This window comes from Ricinus communis, chromosome 7, assembly GCF_019578655.1.
Source record: "Ricinus communis isolate WT05 ecotype wild-type chromosome 7, ASM1957865v1, whole genome shotgun sequence".
NCBI lineage: Eukaryota > Viridiplantae > Streptophyta > Magnoliopsida > Malpighiales > Euphorbiaceae > Ricinus > Ricinus communis.
Window position 1 is genome coordinate 6,450,745 of NC_063262.1, and position 15,113 is coordinate 6,465,857.

General features: G+C 29.3%; 2 protein-coding genes across 3 annotated transcripts; both read right to left on the minus strand.

The window, feature by feature from the left end:
* Positions 1–75: 75 nt before the first annotated feature.
* On the minus strand, positions 76–2,566 carry LOC8273527 (ras-related protein Rab11D). 2 transcript variants are annotated; one of them, XR_007216595.1, is made up of 3 exons: positions 2,172–2,566; positions 321–833; positions 76–162 (listed from the first exon to the last, which is right to left on the minus strand). XR_007216595.1 is itself a non-coding variant. In XM_002531626.4 (2 exons), exons 1-2 carry the CDS (start codon positions 2,402–2,404, stop codon positions 389–391), a joined length of 678 nt encoding a protein of 225 aa, XP_002531672.2. In that variant the 5' UTR covers positions 2,405–2,566; the 3' UTR covers positions 76–388. The 2 variants fall into 2 exon arrangements, 1 of the variants encoding a protein (XP_002531672.2); XM_002531626.4 differs by having other exon boundaries at positions 76–833.
* A 9,042-nt stretch (positions 2,567–11,608) lies between these two features.
* Positions 11,609–14,832, minus strand: LOC8273528. Its single transcript, XM_048376442.1, has 5 exons — positions 14,280–14,832; positions 13,644–14,145; positions 13,222–13,423; positions 12,295–12,783; positions 11,609–12,134 (listed from the first exon to the last, which is right to left on the minus strand). The coding sequence occupies exons 1-5, from the start codon at positions 14,608–14,610 to the stop codon at positions 11,754–11,756; spliced, it is 1,905 nt and encodes a 634-aa protein (XP_048232399.1). The 5' UTR covers positions 14,611–14,832; the 3' UTR covers positions 11,609–11,753.
* Between the last annotated feature and the right edge of the window lie 281 nt (positions 14,833–15,113).

Sequence of the window (15,113 nt, forward strand, 5' to 3'; positions counted from 1 at the left end):
ACAGAGCCATCATAAAATAGGCTTGCCAAGTAACCAACTTGTATATTAACATAACAGAATAGTAATATTATTCAGTAAAAAGAAATAACCAATTTCCATTTGCTCACTTTGCATTTGATCAAAAGGGTTCTGATACTCTCTCCCTCATCCTTTTCTCCTGACCTTCAAAGGTAACAATAAATGAGTTTGAGAAACTTATATTTCAGAACAAGGCAAAAAAGCTAAACCGCAACTCAGATCTACTTTGGTATGCAATTTATCAGCTGCTCGGTGCAACTAAACTAAACCAATGGAAAAATTTACAACAGAACATATCACACCTTTCAAGAATTGCTATTAGGAGCATAGAACAGAAAACCACACATTTCAAAACCCATGTCTGATCAAATTACAATGAGCTACAACACTTGCTTTTTTCAGGAATTACTTGTGCAGGGCCTGGAACAACAATTTTCTTGCCGCCCAAGGATGCAGGGTTGCCATTTGTTTGATTATCAGCACCAGCCAGGGTCTTCTTGTTAACGATATTAAAGATCTCTGTCAACACAGTCAAGAAGGCAGTCTCAACATTAGTTGATTCCAAAGCGGAAGTCTCTAAGAAGAACAAGCCTTCCTTTTGGGCAAATTCCTTGGCATCCTCAGTTGGTACGACACGCTGGCTCTCAAGATCGCATTTGTTGCCAACCAGAATGATAACTATGTTCTTGTCAGCATGGCTCCGCAGTTCTTCTAGCCAGCGGGGTATGTGATCAAATGTCTGACGTTTGGTTATGTCATACACCAGTATTGCTCCAACAGCACCCCTATAATATGCACTCGTGACTGCTCTATAGCTGCTCATCAAACCAAAAGAGCAAAAATAATTCATACAATCGCCATGAATTGAAGGAAAAGCCTGGAAAAATCTTTCATACATTATTAAGGATGATTAAGAAGCAAAAGTCTCTAGTCCTCAAGATATAGAAACATAAGGTAAGAACTAAAACAAGCAAATCGGTTATAGAGCATTTCATTTCTTCCTGGGATCAGACAGTCAATCATTAACATTGATGACGTCTAGCCATCTGATGTAGACACGAGATATTTAACAACAATGAAACCACAAAATAACTCGGCGGTTTATGAGAACTGAAAATTATAATTTCATTGAGACATATTATTAAATGCAATTAACACAAATCAGAGTTGTATCTTTTTGTCAAGTTAACTTCTAAATATATGAATGAGATTCATGAATCCCCTATTAAAAAGAGCTATCTAATATAAAACGAAAGATGGGAATATAAAAAAGAATGACCTAGTCCTAAAGTTAAAAAAGATTGGGGGTGAGGCTTCATTTGTTCTGCAGAAAGTATTTTCCAAAATAAATTATTTTCTAAATGTTTTAGTGCTTGGTGAATCTAGAAAATAAGTAACAGAATATATTTTCATGGTCCAAAGGCACACAAGCTTTATTCAAGGAAAATGACTTCCTCTTCTGAAAATGAAAGGATGTCACTTTTCAGAATTACAAAAACGCATGAATAACAAAATAAATTATGAAAAATATTAAACGGTTTTTGGTGACCAGAGCCCACCATCAAAATTTTTTAAATTTTCTCATTTTTATGTAATTTTTGTTTATATAATAACAAATAAAAAATATAAGATTAGATAATTTTAAAAAGAAAAAATCTAATATTTTTCAGTATACTTCAAAACTGGAAAACAATTTCCAAATAAATATTTACAATGTAACCAAACAACTGAAAATAAGTTATTTTTCCAGAAAATATCTTTTCTAAAAATGTTGTTAAAAAACAAGTTATTTTCTGCAAAACAAACAGAGCCTAAAAGCATATGGATTCCTCTCCTTTTCCTCTGGCTCTATATAACTCAATCACAGGATAGTGAAAGAGGAGATACTTTTATACAGAATAAATAGTACAATTAAGTGGTAAATAAGTGTTAACAGGAGTATCAACCCAAAATCCCATTACCTTATATAACAATGTTATCATAAGTACTAAAAAGCTACACGCTCATCAGTACGGTCCTTGCTTGGATCTTGCATCCATAAATTCAGGTTTGCAATTAGCTAAAGCATAACAATAACACTACATGGCTTTCTGACATGATTAATTTATTTAATTAACTAAAATTGGAAAGAAATTAAAGAGTAAAAGAAATACCGTTCTTGACCAGCGGTATCCCAGATCTGGGCTTTGACACTCTTGTGCTGGATAACAAGGGTTCTGGTCTGGAACTCGACACCAATAGTAGCCTTGGAGTCTAAACTGAACTCATTCCTCGCAAATCTTGCTAGTATCTGTGATTTCCCTACCGCTGAGTCTCCTATTAGCACCACTTTAAACACATAATCTATCTTCTGGCTCTGATCACCATACCCTCCTCCATTCGCCATCTCTGTACTGACGACACTGCGTACCGAAATCAATGAAACAAAGAGAGATCACTGATCAGAGTTCACTGGTAGCAGCAGATCTCAGTCCCTAGTCTTTAATAGTCTTCTCTCTTTCTCTGGAAGCCGAACACTGTGTCTATATTTAATCAATCAATCAATCAATCATCGCGGTTACAATTTTATTTTCTGTTTTTTTTTTTTGGGCTTGTGCGGCACCGTTTGATGAATGAGCTGCTCTAGGCTGCACACGTCAGTGAGTGAGATTTTAGTTGCGTTGAAGTGGCGTAATGGGATTGGTCAATGATTTTAATAACGAGAAGGAAGAGAAGAAATTAGGAAATTGAATGATTATGATTGGTGGGTGGTGTTAAATGTTAATTGGTGAGGCGAGACGGAAGTGCCCGGATGTCTCGGGTGAGCTGTCCCCGAATTGTTGTTGTTTTTTCCTTCTTTTTTAATAGAATCGTTGTTGTTTAAGTTTAGTTTTAAATACTTCCTTATACAATTATTTTTCTATTACTTTTATTTCATTTAATTTTCTAATTTAAACAAATTTATGTTTCTAATAAATAAAAAGTAAATAAATCTAGTTACTAACAATTAATTTTGAAGATATTTTATTATGTAAACAATGATGTTTTTATTTTAACATTTTAAAAAAATTATTTTATATAAATAAAATAATAAATTTTAAGTTGTACCATGTTACAAATGTGAAATTTCGTTAGTAAATAAATTTCATTACAAATTTAAAAGATTGGATAAAAATAAGCTAAAAAAGATAATTGTCTAAAAAAGTATTGAAAAGAGAGTGTTGCTAGTATTACTCGTAAATTTAACTTGAAGAGCTGCATTACAAATCTCATAAAATTATAATAGAATATATATTTATTAATTTTAAATAATTAAATATTTCATTCTGTACATTCTAGATTATTAATTAGTAACTACATTCAATCTCTAAAAAAATTTCAATTGTTTTGAATTTTTTTTTTTTTAGAATGGAATATTTACGGAATCCATATATTAATTAATTAATAATATATTTTTATTACAATATTATGTAAGCAAGAATTTTAGAGACTTTGAGAAGTTGATGTTGTAAGATCCTTCTTTATTTTTTTCCCGGTAAGAAGGGAAGCTAGTTACATCAATTGGCACGCCTTCCATTATCAATAACACTTTACGTTCTGCTCATATAATTAAGAAATACCCTATTTTTCTTTCTTATAACTATTGATTTATGAACTAGGGATTCGAATCCAGGAAAAATCCAAATTGTGGAAGACGGCAATAAGAATCATTCCTGATATGTTCAATAGCACCTGAAGTTTGGAAAATGCATTTATATGTTAAATTCAGCCCAATTACAATCTTAAAAAAAAAAAAAAAACTCATAATGTTGACCTTGTAAAATCATCTGATATAACTTGAAAGCCTTTGGATATGTGTAACTAAGCTGTAGTTGGTAGTTAATAGCTGGTAGTTGATAGTCGGTTGATAATTGTGTTTAGTAAAATTATTTAGGTTATGTTTACTTATAGAAAATTATTTTTTTTATTTTTATTTTTTAGTTTTTAAGAAAAATAATTCTTTTTACATTTTCATAGAAAATTTATAGAGTATGTTTACTTTATAGAATTTTTTTATTTTCTATTTAAGTAATATTTTTAAGTATAAAGGGTAGACTCGGAATAAATGAAGTAAAAACTCATTGTTGACATCTTATACAAAGAAAAAAAATAGAAAATATGTTAACTTTGTTTTGAAAAAAATTTCAAAGTTTAGTTAATTTTAAAAATATTAAAAACTAGTTTCTATTTTTATTTTGAAAAAGTACCATAAATAAATACAAATTCTATTTTATGTTCTTATTTGAAAAGTTTTCTAGAAAACTGACATAGTTTTCTCTAAGTGAACAGATCCTTATAGTTGTTGATGTTTATATATTCTTTCACTAATATAGACATCAAACTAAAAAATTTATTATTAATAATGTGTAATATAATATTATAATTTTCATAAAACATGTTAATTATATATTAACAATAAAATATATACTTAAATTATTTCTTGTATGGTAAATTCTTTTTTTATATTAATAAGTAAAGACATTAAACATATAATACACTATTTTACTTTTCTAAAGAAAGTAAAAAAAATTATTTCAATTGTTTAAAATTTTAAATTAGTACTCATAAGAAATATAAAAAATAATTTATTTATCATTTATTTATAAGAAAAACTCAAATTAAATTACTATAGATTAATGTTAGAAAAGAGCTGGTGGTAAAAAAATTTCAATTTTGAGCTTTTGTGAACTGGAGTTATTTATTATCCTAACAGCTAACATTTTTTATTCAAACAATTTAACTAAATATTTTGATATAGTTGTTTGGAAACTGAAAAGCTATAAGCTATTCTCTAATAGTCATACTAAATACCATCTTAATTAAGGTCCACTTCGAATATCTCAAAATTTATAGTGTTAAAAGAATAATAACTAAAAATACATATTTTCTCCATCCAACTTTGATAGACTATTTTCCATTTGCACAAAAATTAAGGAATTCAAACATTTTCAATTAATATCACTATTCTTAATCACTTTCTTATTAAAATACCTTTAATAGATTTGTTTAATATAAATGCATAATAATCCAAATATTAGTAATTCTATCAACCTACCTATAATTTTTGAGTTTTAAAAGAATTTTTGCATTGGAACTCAAAAAAATTATATAATAATCTGTAAATAAAAAGTCAAATAAATTAAAACTATCTATATGTGTTGATTTTTATATTAACTAATAGAGCGTATTAATCATTAAAATAATAACTAAAAAGGAAAAGTGGCCTATACGGTTGGACGGAATAAAAAGAACAAATCTTCTATCAAAGTTGGATAAAAAAAATATATTTTTTCTCAGTCAGTCGTATGCGATTTCTCAGATAATTTTAAAATACACTTCCCACATCGGCATATAATGCAATCGGAATAAGATTTTGAAATCGTCCTAAAAACATAAAATCCTGGTTGAGAAAAGAAAACACATTTCTTACAGTTTCATTATTGAGTTTGGGCGTTCTTTTTTGTGGATTTCCTTATTAGGTATCAATCAATTGAATCAATAGGATACTCTCATTATTATATGCTCATATGTCATGTCGTTTTCGAGATTCTGTTGGTTCTTGTGATTTTCCTTTCCTAGTGTCTCATCCATGATGCAGGTTAATCAAGATTTTCTTTTAAAAAGAATTAAAGAGAAGGAAAATCCATCAAAATAAAAAGTAATTTTCAATTGGATTATGAATGATTATGTAAAGTTAAAGCTTCAAAACCTTATAATTTAAAGTGTAAAGAGGTACCAAAACAATATTTTCAACTAATAATCAATAAAAAGTCTGCCTCCCAAAATCTTTATCACCTGCACACTTGCACCAATGGAGATACCTTCCTTCTTTTTCGTTCATGATTGTTCCTTTATAATGCATCAAAGACGCAATTTGCTCAAACAGTTTTTTTCCTAAAATTTAGTGATATTAGTCGTTGGAAAATGCAATGATGGTAGTGGTAATGTTTCTTTTCTTTCCACTATTATTTTCAGAACTAACTAACCTTTAATTCTAGCATCTTAATTATGATGTCTTCCTATTTTAAAAATGAAAGTTCTTCCTTTTTCATTTTTGTTTTTCTCCTCTTGAAAAGTTCCAAAAAGTATTTTCCATAGAGAAATAATGCTTCGTGTAAAAGTTACTCCAATAAAAATATTTATTTTAATATATAATTTTATCTATGTACTTTTTACGTTTGACCTCTGACATCTCTGAATTTTTATTTTAGTCAATAGTATATTTATATTTTCTGATTTTACCGTCGAATCTTAATTAAGTGATGTTATTTCATTTATTTGAGCGTGGAAAGAAGCATGGTTATAAAAGATGTCAATTATGTGAGGTGATTTATCTTAGCTAATATGGACACCTAAAAGATTCCTAAAACAATTTGTTAATAAATAAATAAAATCTTATTCAACCATCTATTCACCAAAAAAACCACTGCATGTGCTTAACAAGAAGTGAGAAACTTACTTTAAGAATCTATTATCTTTAAAAATCTTACATTGAATCTGTAAATACCAAAATAAGCAATAAAAACTATTTATAAAGCTTAACTTACTTCTTTGAAGCTTCAAATTCTCCATTGAATTGCACTTACATACCACCCACACACTTGCTTTCTAGCAGGAATTTCGAAGCTTCGATTTTTCACTAAATCGCACTTCACAATGGAGATTCAATCGTTTTAATCCTAGTAATTAATCAACAAAATGATGAGCTAAGAGTTTTTGGAATTTTAGTTTAGTAATCTCAATTCACTAATTTAGGGATTGAGTTTTTATATCATTTTTATTTTACTTTTTATTAATATGTGTGCTTTATTTGTCCAGCTTAGTAAATTTTTTAAATATCATAGTGCTTGTTTTATACGCGCCTTATTAAAACTAAAAGTATAAATGTGCTATTGGTTAAAATGAAAGACTAAAGATATAAGAGGTCTTAGCACTGAAAGGGGGTATGATATGGTATCCAGATTTTTCATATTCTTTTGGCAAAATGTATTCTCAAACCCTTAAATTTTTTATTGACCTTTCAATTTTTATTTTATTGCATTAAATCTTTATACATTTATCATTTTACTTTTGATGATTTAATAGTTCTTAATCAACGCAAACATAATTATAAAAGCTTAATAGAGTAAATAATAATTTCATAAAGTATATAAAAGTCCTTAATAAAATTAAAAATAAAAATTTAAAAATTTAATATAATAAAATAAAAATTCAAGAGCTCAATACAATAAAATTGAAGAATTCAAAAGCTTAATAATAGATTTTGTCTATTTTTTAAAACTCTATTATATCTCAATTTCTTATTTTTTTATCATTCAAATCGCTAATCATTTTTAATAGGTCCAAATTATATATAGATATTTAGGATATTTTACAGTTTTAATCATATATTTTCTATATATAATATGATGAAAATAAGCATTTTATACCTCACTTAAACTTAATTGTCTATTTTCGGATAACATTAGCCGAGAGAGAAAAATATGGAAAAGAAAATACCCAAAAATGAGCTTAATTGGATATGTCCATATTAAGGCCTAAGATTAAGACACATGGACCTGCAATTTGTTATGCTAGCCGAAAATTACAAGGCCCAAGAGAGACATTTTAGTCATTTTATATAATTATTAGGTTTTGTTTTAAATGTTATTTATAGGATTGTACTTAGTGGAGATAAGAATACCTATAGTCTTATCTATCAGATAGACTTATATTAGTATATTAATCTGTATGGAGACTTACTTAGAGAAAGACTCTTATATATATATATATATATGCAAACCTAATTCTTAAGAGAGGAAGAGAGTTTTCTCCTAGCTGTTCTCTACATCTGTCACCATTATTTTCTCTGTAGTTCTTTAATAAACACTTTAGTTTAGTTTTCATTATTTTTTTTAAGATCTAAGGAGCTTTTCAAGAAGTGAAGAGTGATGACCAATCATCTTCTTACTTGAAGAAATTCTGGATCTAGAGGGAGCTTTTACTTTATTATTTTATGTTTTTCTATTTAATATCAATGATCATTGGGTTAATAGTTTTTATAAGTGTTTAAGTTAACATTTTACTTGTGTATGAACCTTATTTATTTATTTGATAAATAATTTTTTTACCTTCATATCTTTATTAATTTTAATTATTATTATTAGTTAACCATCATATTAATTTAATACTAGTAATTTTTATGAAAAAATTTAGATTGAATGTATTAGAGACAACAACTTTGTTTCAAACTATATTGGCAGAAGAAACTTTAGTGACATCATTAGGTTGAGTGGCTAAAGGAAAATATACATCACCATCTCATTCATTAGATTTAGGCTTAAAGTAAAATGATGAGATTACTAAGTAAATGGCTAAGCTAAATACTATATTTTAGCATATAGTTTAAATCATTAGCATTTGCATTGTATATTTATTTATTATTTGGTTACTTTATACTGGTTTAGAGTGTTTAAATTTATTTTTATTGTTTTGTATTGATAATGAATTTATATAATAAATAGTCTCATAGTTTTTTGAACTTACCCTTACTATATGAAGGATTCATGTATTTGTGAGAATTAACTTTGAGACATCAATTTTAATATACTATGAATATATGATACCTTAAAAACTAATAGTAATTAATATTATTTTAATTTCAATAAATTATTAGTATAATTTGATATTGAATTAGCTAATTTTATGTAGCACTTAGTTATCTTAATAACATTTATTACTATTATCTTTTATAAATTTTATTTCTATAAATAATTAAAAATTATATATAAATTCTTCGCTAATTTAAATTAATAAAAAAGACATAATAAATTAACTAAAATAATATTAATTAATTATGTATAATTAAAAAATAAACTTTATAATAATAGAATATCACAACATGAACAAAATCCTTAAACACTTATGATATTAATTGAAGGATACCAACTGAAATCATAAATTTGCATGATGTGGTGGCCAAGATGAAAAAATTTTAGAATATTTTCCTGTCAGTTGGCACATCCGCTGCCATATCATCTCTCTGTTCATTAAATGTGATAGTCAATTGTGGGACTATTTTAATACTAAGACACTTCCTATATTTTTTTATCGCAATGAAAATTCTTTTTATTTGCCTCCCTGACTTCCTGTACTTTCTCGTCAATCAAACGCCTACATCTTTATTTATTACTTCCATGAAAATGGCTTTTAACTATGTCGCCCCAGGTACGATTCCTAGGTATGATTCCTACAAATCCCGTTAATTGGTAATTGAGCTGTCAATAAGATTTTAAAAAAAATTGATTTTATTTTTAAAATATTTGTAAAAGTTAGAAAAAGTACCAAAACAAGATTGTGTAGCTACTTACTCTAGTGATTAAGTCTAAATAAGTGTTTAAAATAATATGTACTTATAATCATTGTATTATAGCTTTTTATATAGACATTAAGAATCTTCTCGTCCTATATATTAAGAGAGGAACTCCAACATTATTGGTCGTCCTAATTGTAATAGGATTATTCTTTTTGGATGCTACCAGAGTTCTAGCTCGAGTCGGACTCTTCAGCTAGAGTCCGATCATAACACAATTTTTAAGATTTTAATTATAGTAGAATATAAACTTACTCAATCTCGCCTTTCTCGAATATAATAAATTGGCTTATAATGCTTTGTTATCACTTGTAGAATATAATAAAAAAATGAATTTATAGTATTATATATATATATATATATAATTTAACACTACTAGTTTCTCTTTCTCTCTTAACGGTCTCTAAGTTTTGATATGCACATCTCTAAAAGCAGAAATCAAAAAATAAATAAAAGTTTGGTTCCTTAAATTTCTTGGAATGTGTCTTTTTACTGTACTTTATTAGATATTTGATTATTGACAAAGATTATATAGTTCAGAAAGCTAATGTGAAATATGAACAATTCTTCTTAGTGTTTTGATAGAATTATCTTTCCATATGTTATTAATCTATAAAGTATGTCATTGGGCAAAAACTTTATAAACTTTTTAGTATTCTATTTCTCAAAAATTGCTTCAGCTTTTTTGTGGTTCATCTCATGCTTGTTCAACTCCACAGTCTAGATCTACCAAGAATCTTAGAGAGAACATGCCTTGGCTGGTTAGATTATATTTTAAACTCTTGTTTGTTTTTCAAGCAATTAAAAAAGAAAAAACCATCCCAAATATCACGATCTTTCACCATTTTTTCAAATATATTATCACTTTATAATTTTATCTTTTGTCTTTGTATTCTATATCAAATCTATTCAAATTGTTTCAGGCGTGTGCCTACGATGACATGACAAGCAGATGAATCTTTTTCTTGCCAACATAGAATGCACAGTCATCAACTCCAAAAAAGAAAAAGAAAAAACCATCTCAACTACCATGACATTTTATTATTTTTTCAAATATACCCTCACCTTATAATTTTATCATTTTGGTCCATCATCTTTGCATTGTATATCAAATCTATCCATTTGTTTCAGGCGTGTGCCTATGATGACATTAAATAAATTCAGATAAAAATAATATTAATGTCAGACAAAAAAACTATAAAAAGTTTTTTGAGTCAATATTGTCTGCATCACATATGTCTGCCCAATGAACCTAAATAAAAAAAAAAATTCTTCAATGTTGTTTGTAGTACATATATGCACCATGCAATATTAGGGTAACTTCTTAAACTTCTAGGAAGGCTTTGGCAGAACATGCTGCGTATCTTGAATCACCAAAGTTGCATTCTTACTAGTCTTTGGCATTGTTGTCCTAGAGGATCCAACCACCTTTTCTTTTTCTTTTAAACAAACTGATGTATGTTGGCAAGAAAAAAAACACATTTGCATGCCATGTCATCATAGGCACAAGCCTGAAACAACTTGGGTAGACTTGATATAGAATGCAAAAATGATGGACCAAAAAGATAAAATTATAAGATGAGGGTATGTTTGAAAAATGGTAAAAAGTCATGATAGTTTGGATGGTTTTGCCTTCCCTTTATTTAAGAATAAAACGGTGAGTTTTGAGCTTCTTTAAGTTGTAAGCCATGTAATCAAACAAATAAGCCATGTATGTATGCCATATCATGAGTGGCATATGCCAAAACGATTGTGGATAGATATAATACAATACGCAAAGATGGTGGACCAAATTAGTAAATTTTAAAGATGACGGTAGATTCAGAAAAATGATCAAAGGTCGGGGTATCTTGGATCGTTTTGCCATTAAAAAATATATATGAAACATTTTACCAATAATATTTTTTAATTTTCTTTCACCTAAGAAATAAGAGGAGAGAGAGAGAGCTATTAATTTTCTTTAAAAAAATAAAATCTAAAAGGTAATGACAAATATTTTTAAAAAATAAAATAAAAAGAAAAACTTAACCCAACATTTTTATTTTTTTGTGTTAAAAGATTTTAAAAAGAATAATAAAATAAAAAACTATAAGTAAAGAGAAATAAATTTAGATCCTTTTATATGTCAAATGAATTAAATTGTTACTTTAGTTTGTAAAAGTTGCTAAAAGTAATATAATATATCTAATATAACTGATTCAAAATAAAAGAAAAAAAACAAGTTTAAATACTAAATTTGTATTATTCCTATTACAAAAGAGCGATTACTCTTAAAGTACATAGCTGAAGGATACCAAGTATCCACACAGGTGGCTCCACATGTTATACATACCACATTATTCGTAGGTAACTATGGTCTAACCAGCTAGACTCGGAAATACAAGAGGTTATGGTCCAAACCTTGAGGAAGCTTACGCGGAGGAGGGAATTTAGGAAGCAAATTAGCAATGTGTATGGCACTTTTTAAGTAAGAAGCCTGCTTATCCATAACTTCTCCATTGTCTTTAGCAGCACCTGCCAAGGGAAAAGCATTGCAGCTGTTCTCCTTTCCTACCACCAAATCCTTATTTGCCTTTTTCTTGAAAGACCAAGCTCCAGTTTTAAAGTTAAAGCGATACAATGGTAGAAAACGTTGGCCGTAAATAGCTATAAATTCCACTGCTGCAATAATAAACTCAAATTCTTCATTTGACATGTAGTAGGGAAAGCTAATTCTTGTCCATCCTGGCTTTACTCCCATATATCCCTGCAATCATTTGTGCAAATAAATTAATGTTATATCTTTCCCAAGGATAACCATGCATTGCCTTTTTTAGGGTTTCTGAAATGCTTTTTTTTTTTTTTCTTTTTCTAATTGATATGAATAGTTCTGTAACGACTAATTAAATAATGATATTTTTAATTACCTGGTGTATAGCAGACCTTAAAGCAAGGGAAACAGTCTCACTGATATTAAGCAAAAGATGACCATAAGGTCCAGCACAAGCACATCCACCTCTAGACTGGATACCAAACAAGTCATTAAGCAAAGCTGCAACAAATGCTCCATGAAGAGGCTTATCTCTCTTGTTCCCTGTCTCAGCCCACATGTAAAGATTATCTTCTTCTTTACGTTCACTACTTGGATCTTTCGAGGAAGAAGAATTTGTAGTGGAAAATATGAGGAATGACAATATAGCTTGTCTTTTGGCACTTATATTTCCCAAAATCCCTATGTTCTTATTGTACTTGAGTCTTTTTAAGGCTTTTGATAGGTATTTATGCTCCTGTTCTTCAATCACTTTGTAGCTTATGTATTCTTTGACCCAGAATGCCAATGCTGCTCTGATTGTTTGGATTATCTGTGGCGTCCCACCATTCTCTCTCTCCTCTATGTCATCCAAATACAAAGTGTCCTGCATAATATATAACAAAAAATTAAATTTCTTCATTAGTAGGTCAGTTCTTGTTTCCTGGTATTATCCGAGCAGTAATTAAATATATTATATAATAAGTTTAAGTTTATCATTTTTCTATAACAAGTAATAGAGAATAACTATTTTATATTTTGACTACTTATAATATCAAAGAATAATAAAAATGAACAATTGACCTCGTTGCACCTTTATGTAGAATATGAAGTGTAGGTAAGAATTTTCAGCAAGGCAGATTATAAAGAGCTTTGTATAAATGTTTCATGCATCATAAATTTCTTGAAGAAAAGGGTATTCAGATTTCAACTTTCAACTTCTTCATTCTTACATATTAAGTGTAAGGTTGTGTACGTGTTGTCTAGGTACATAACAGATAGATACCTGGACAGCCATATTTAATATCTCAGGTATGCGACTTACCTTTTCATTAAAGCTATTGACGTACGAAACAGTTCCACCTCCACAAGTTGATGGGGGAGAAGATCTCAGCTGGTAAAGGGCTTTGCTCATCAGAAGAATTCCAGGCGACCCAGGTCCACCAAGAAATTTATGTGGGCTCAGGAAAATTGCATCGTACCCATCAATCTCCCCGGATCTCATATCGATCTCTACATAGGGACCACTGCATATAATAGTTTAGAAAAAATTTATCCCATGAACTACACAGATATAGGAAAGAAAGAAACTAGTACAGAACTAGAAGAGCCATAAGGGAAACAGTGTGTAATTATTTCCTAAGTGCACATGCTAAATATATGGTGCCTTTAAACTCCTCGAAGGACATGGAGAATTAGAAGGCAACGGAAAAGGAAGAAAGAAGTGATGTAGACAAACTTTTATACCTGGCTGCAAAATCAAAACATACAAATCCTCCGTATTGGTGAAGAAGCTGAGCAAGTTCTCTTGTATGAGAAAAAATGCCAGTAACATTACTAGAAGCTGAAAATGATCCCAAAATCGGCCGATTCGCTTTTTGATATGAATCAAGAAGTTTTTTCAGAGCTTCCATGTCTATTAATCCACTGCCATCTAATCCAATCTCTATCACTTCAGCCAAGCTTTGCCGCCAAGAAAGAAGGTTGGAGTGGTGTTCATAAGGTCCAACAAAGACTACCCAGATCTCTTCACTGCTTAGGCATTTAATTAGCCTATCTCTCATAGTTGATGGTACTGCAATGCCCATTACCTCTTGTAAACGTTTAATAGCCGCTGTCGTGCCTGAGCCACAAAACATGATTGCATCATCTTCTCCACCACCTAAGCTTCTCTTTATGTATTGTGTTGCTTCATGTACCATTTTTGTTGTTCTATGCCCCACGTAACTGTCACAGGTGTGAGTATTCCCTACGTCATAAAATAAATGAGTATAGTACTATATATATATATTGGATCGCTTTCTGATTTCTAAGAATTAATATCAGAGTTAATCTAAAAACTAGCGCACTCATGCATAAAGGGGTGAAAAGAAAAGGAATTACCATAAAAGGGAAGAACATTGTTAGTGATAAAATTCTCGATATAATGAAGAGAGCGGCCAGAGGCGGTGTGATCAGCATAAGTTAGTCTTCGTTTTCCAAAGGGAGAACATAACTCTACATCATCACCGATGATTTGAGAGCGCAACCAAGCGAGTCTTTTCTCAGATGAAATGCTCTTTGGCACACCTATTTCGAGTGTCCGAAAGGATTCGGATCGATTGCAAAGCTCATTGGGTAGTGGAGAACTCGTTGTTGTTTTGGTCCTGGTGCTGGTTGGGCTTACTTTTCGGACACTGGAGATCTCTCTTGTAATGGGTTGCTCTATCTCCATTTCGTACACTTCAGAGAAAAGAAGAAAAAACGGTGAAAGTACAAAGTAGAAAGAAGAAGATGGTGATGAATAATGCTTTGGCTGGGATTAGATAGGGGTATTTAAAATGGTTCATCTTTCCATAATTACCAAGAACAAAAGAAACGAGAGATTTTATTTCCAACGGATTAATTGTAGCAGGTGTTGACGAACCAGACAAAGAAGTTGTAATTTTGTTAGAAGTTGATTTCAACAGGAAAATTCTACACAAGAGAAGTTCATAATATCGAAGTTTTTTATATTTTTTTAAATAAAATTTTAGTTAGACCATATAATTAATAAATAATAAAGTGATACTCATACATAAATATTTTTTTATTTTAGTATTAAATAATTTTTTAAAATAATAATAATGTGTCAATTATTTTTTAATTTGATATATAAATAAAAAATATATATAAATTAAGTAAGAATTTTTTTATTCTTTTCAACCATAATTTTTTTATTTCAACCGCCTTAAATGT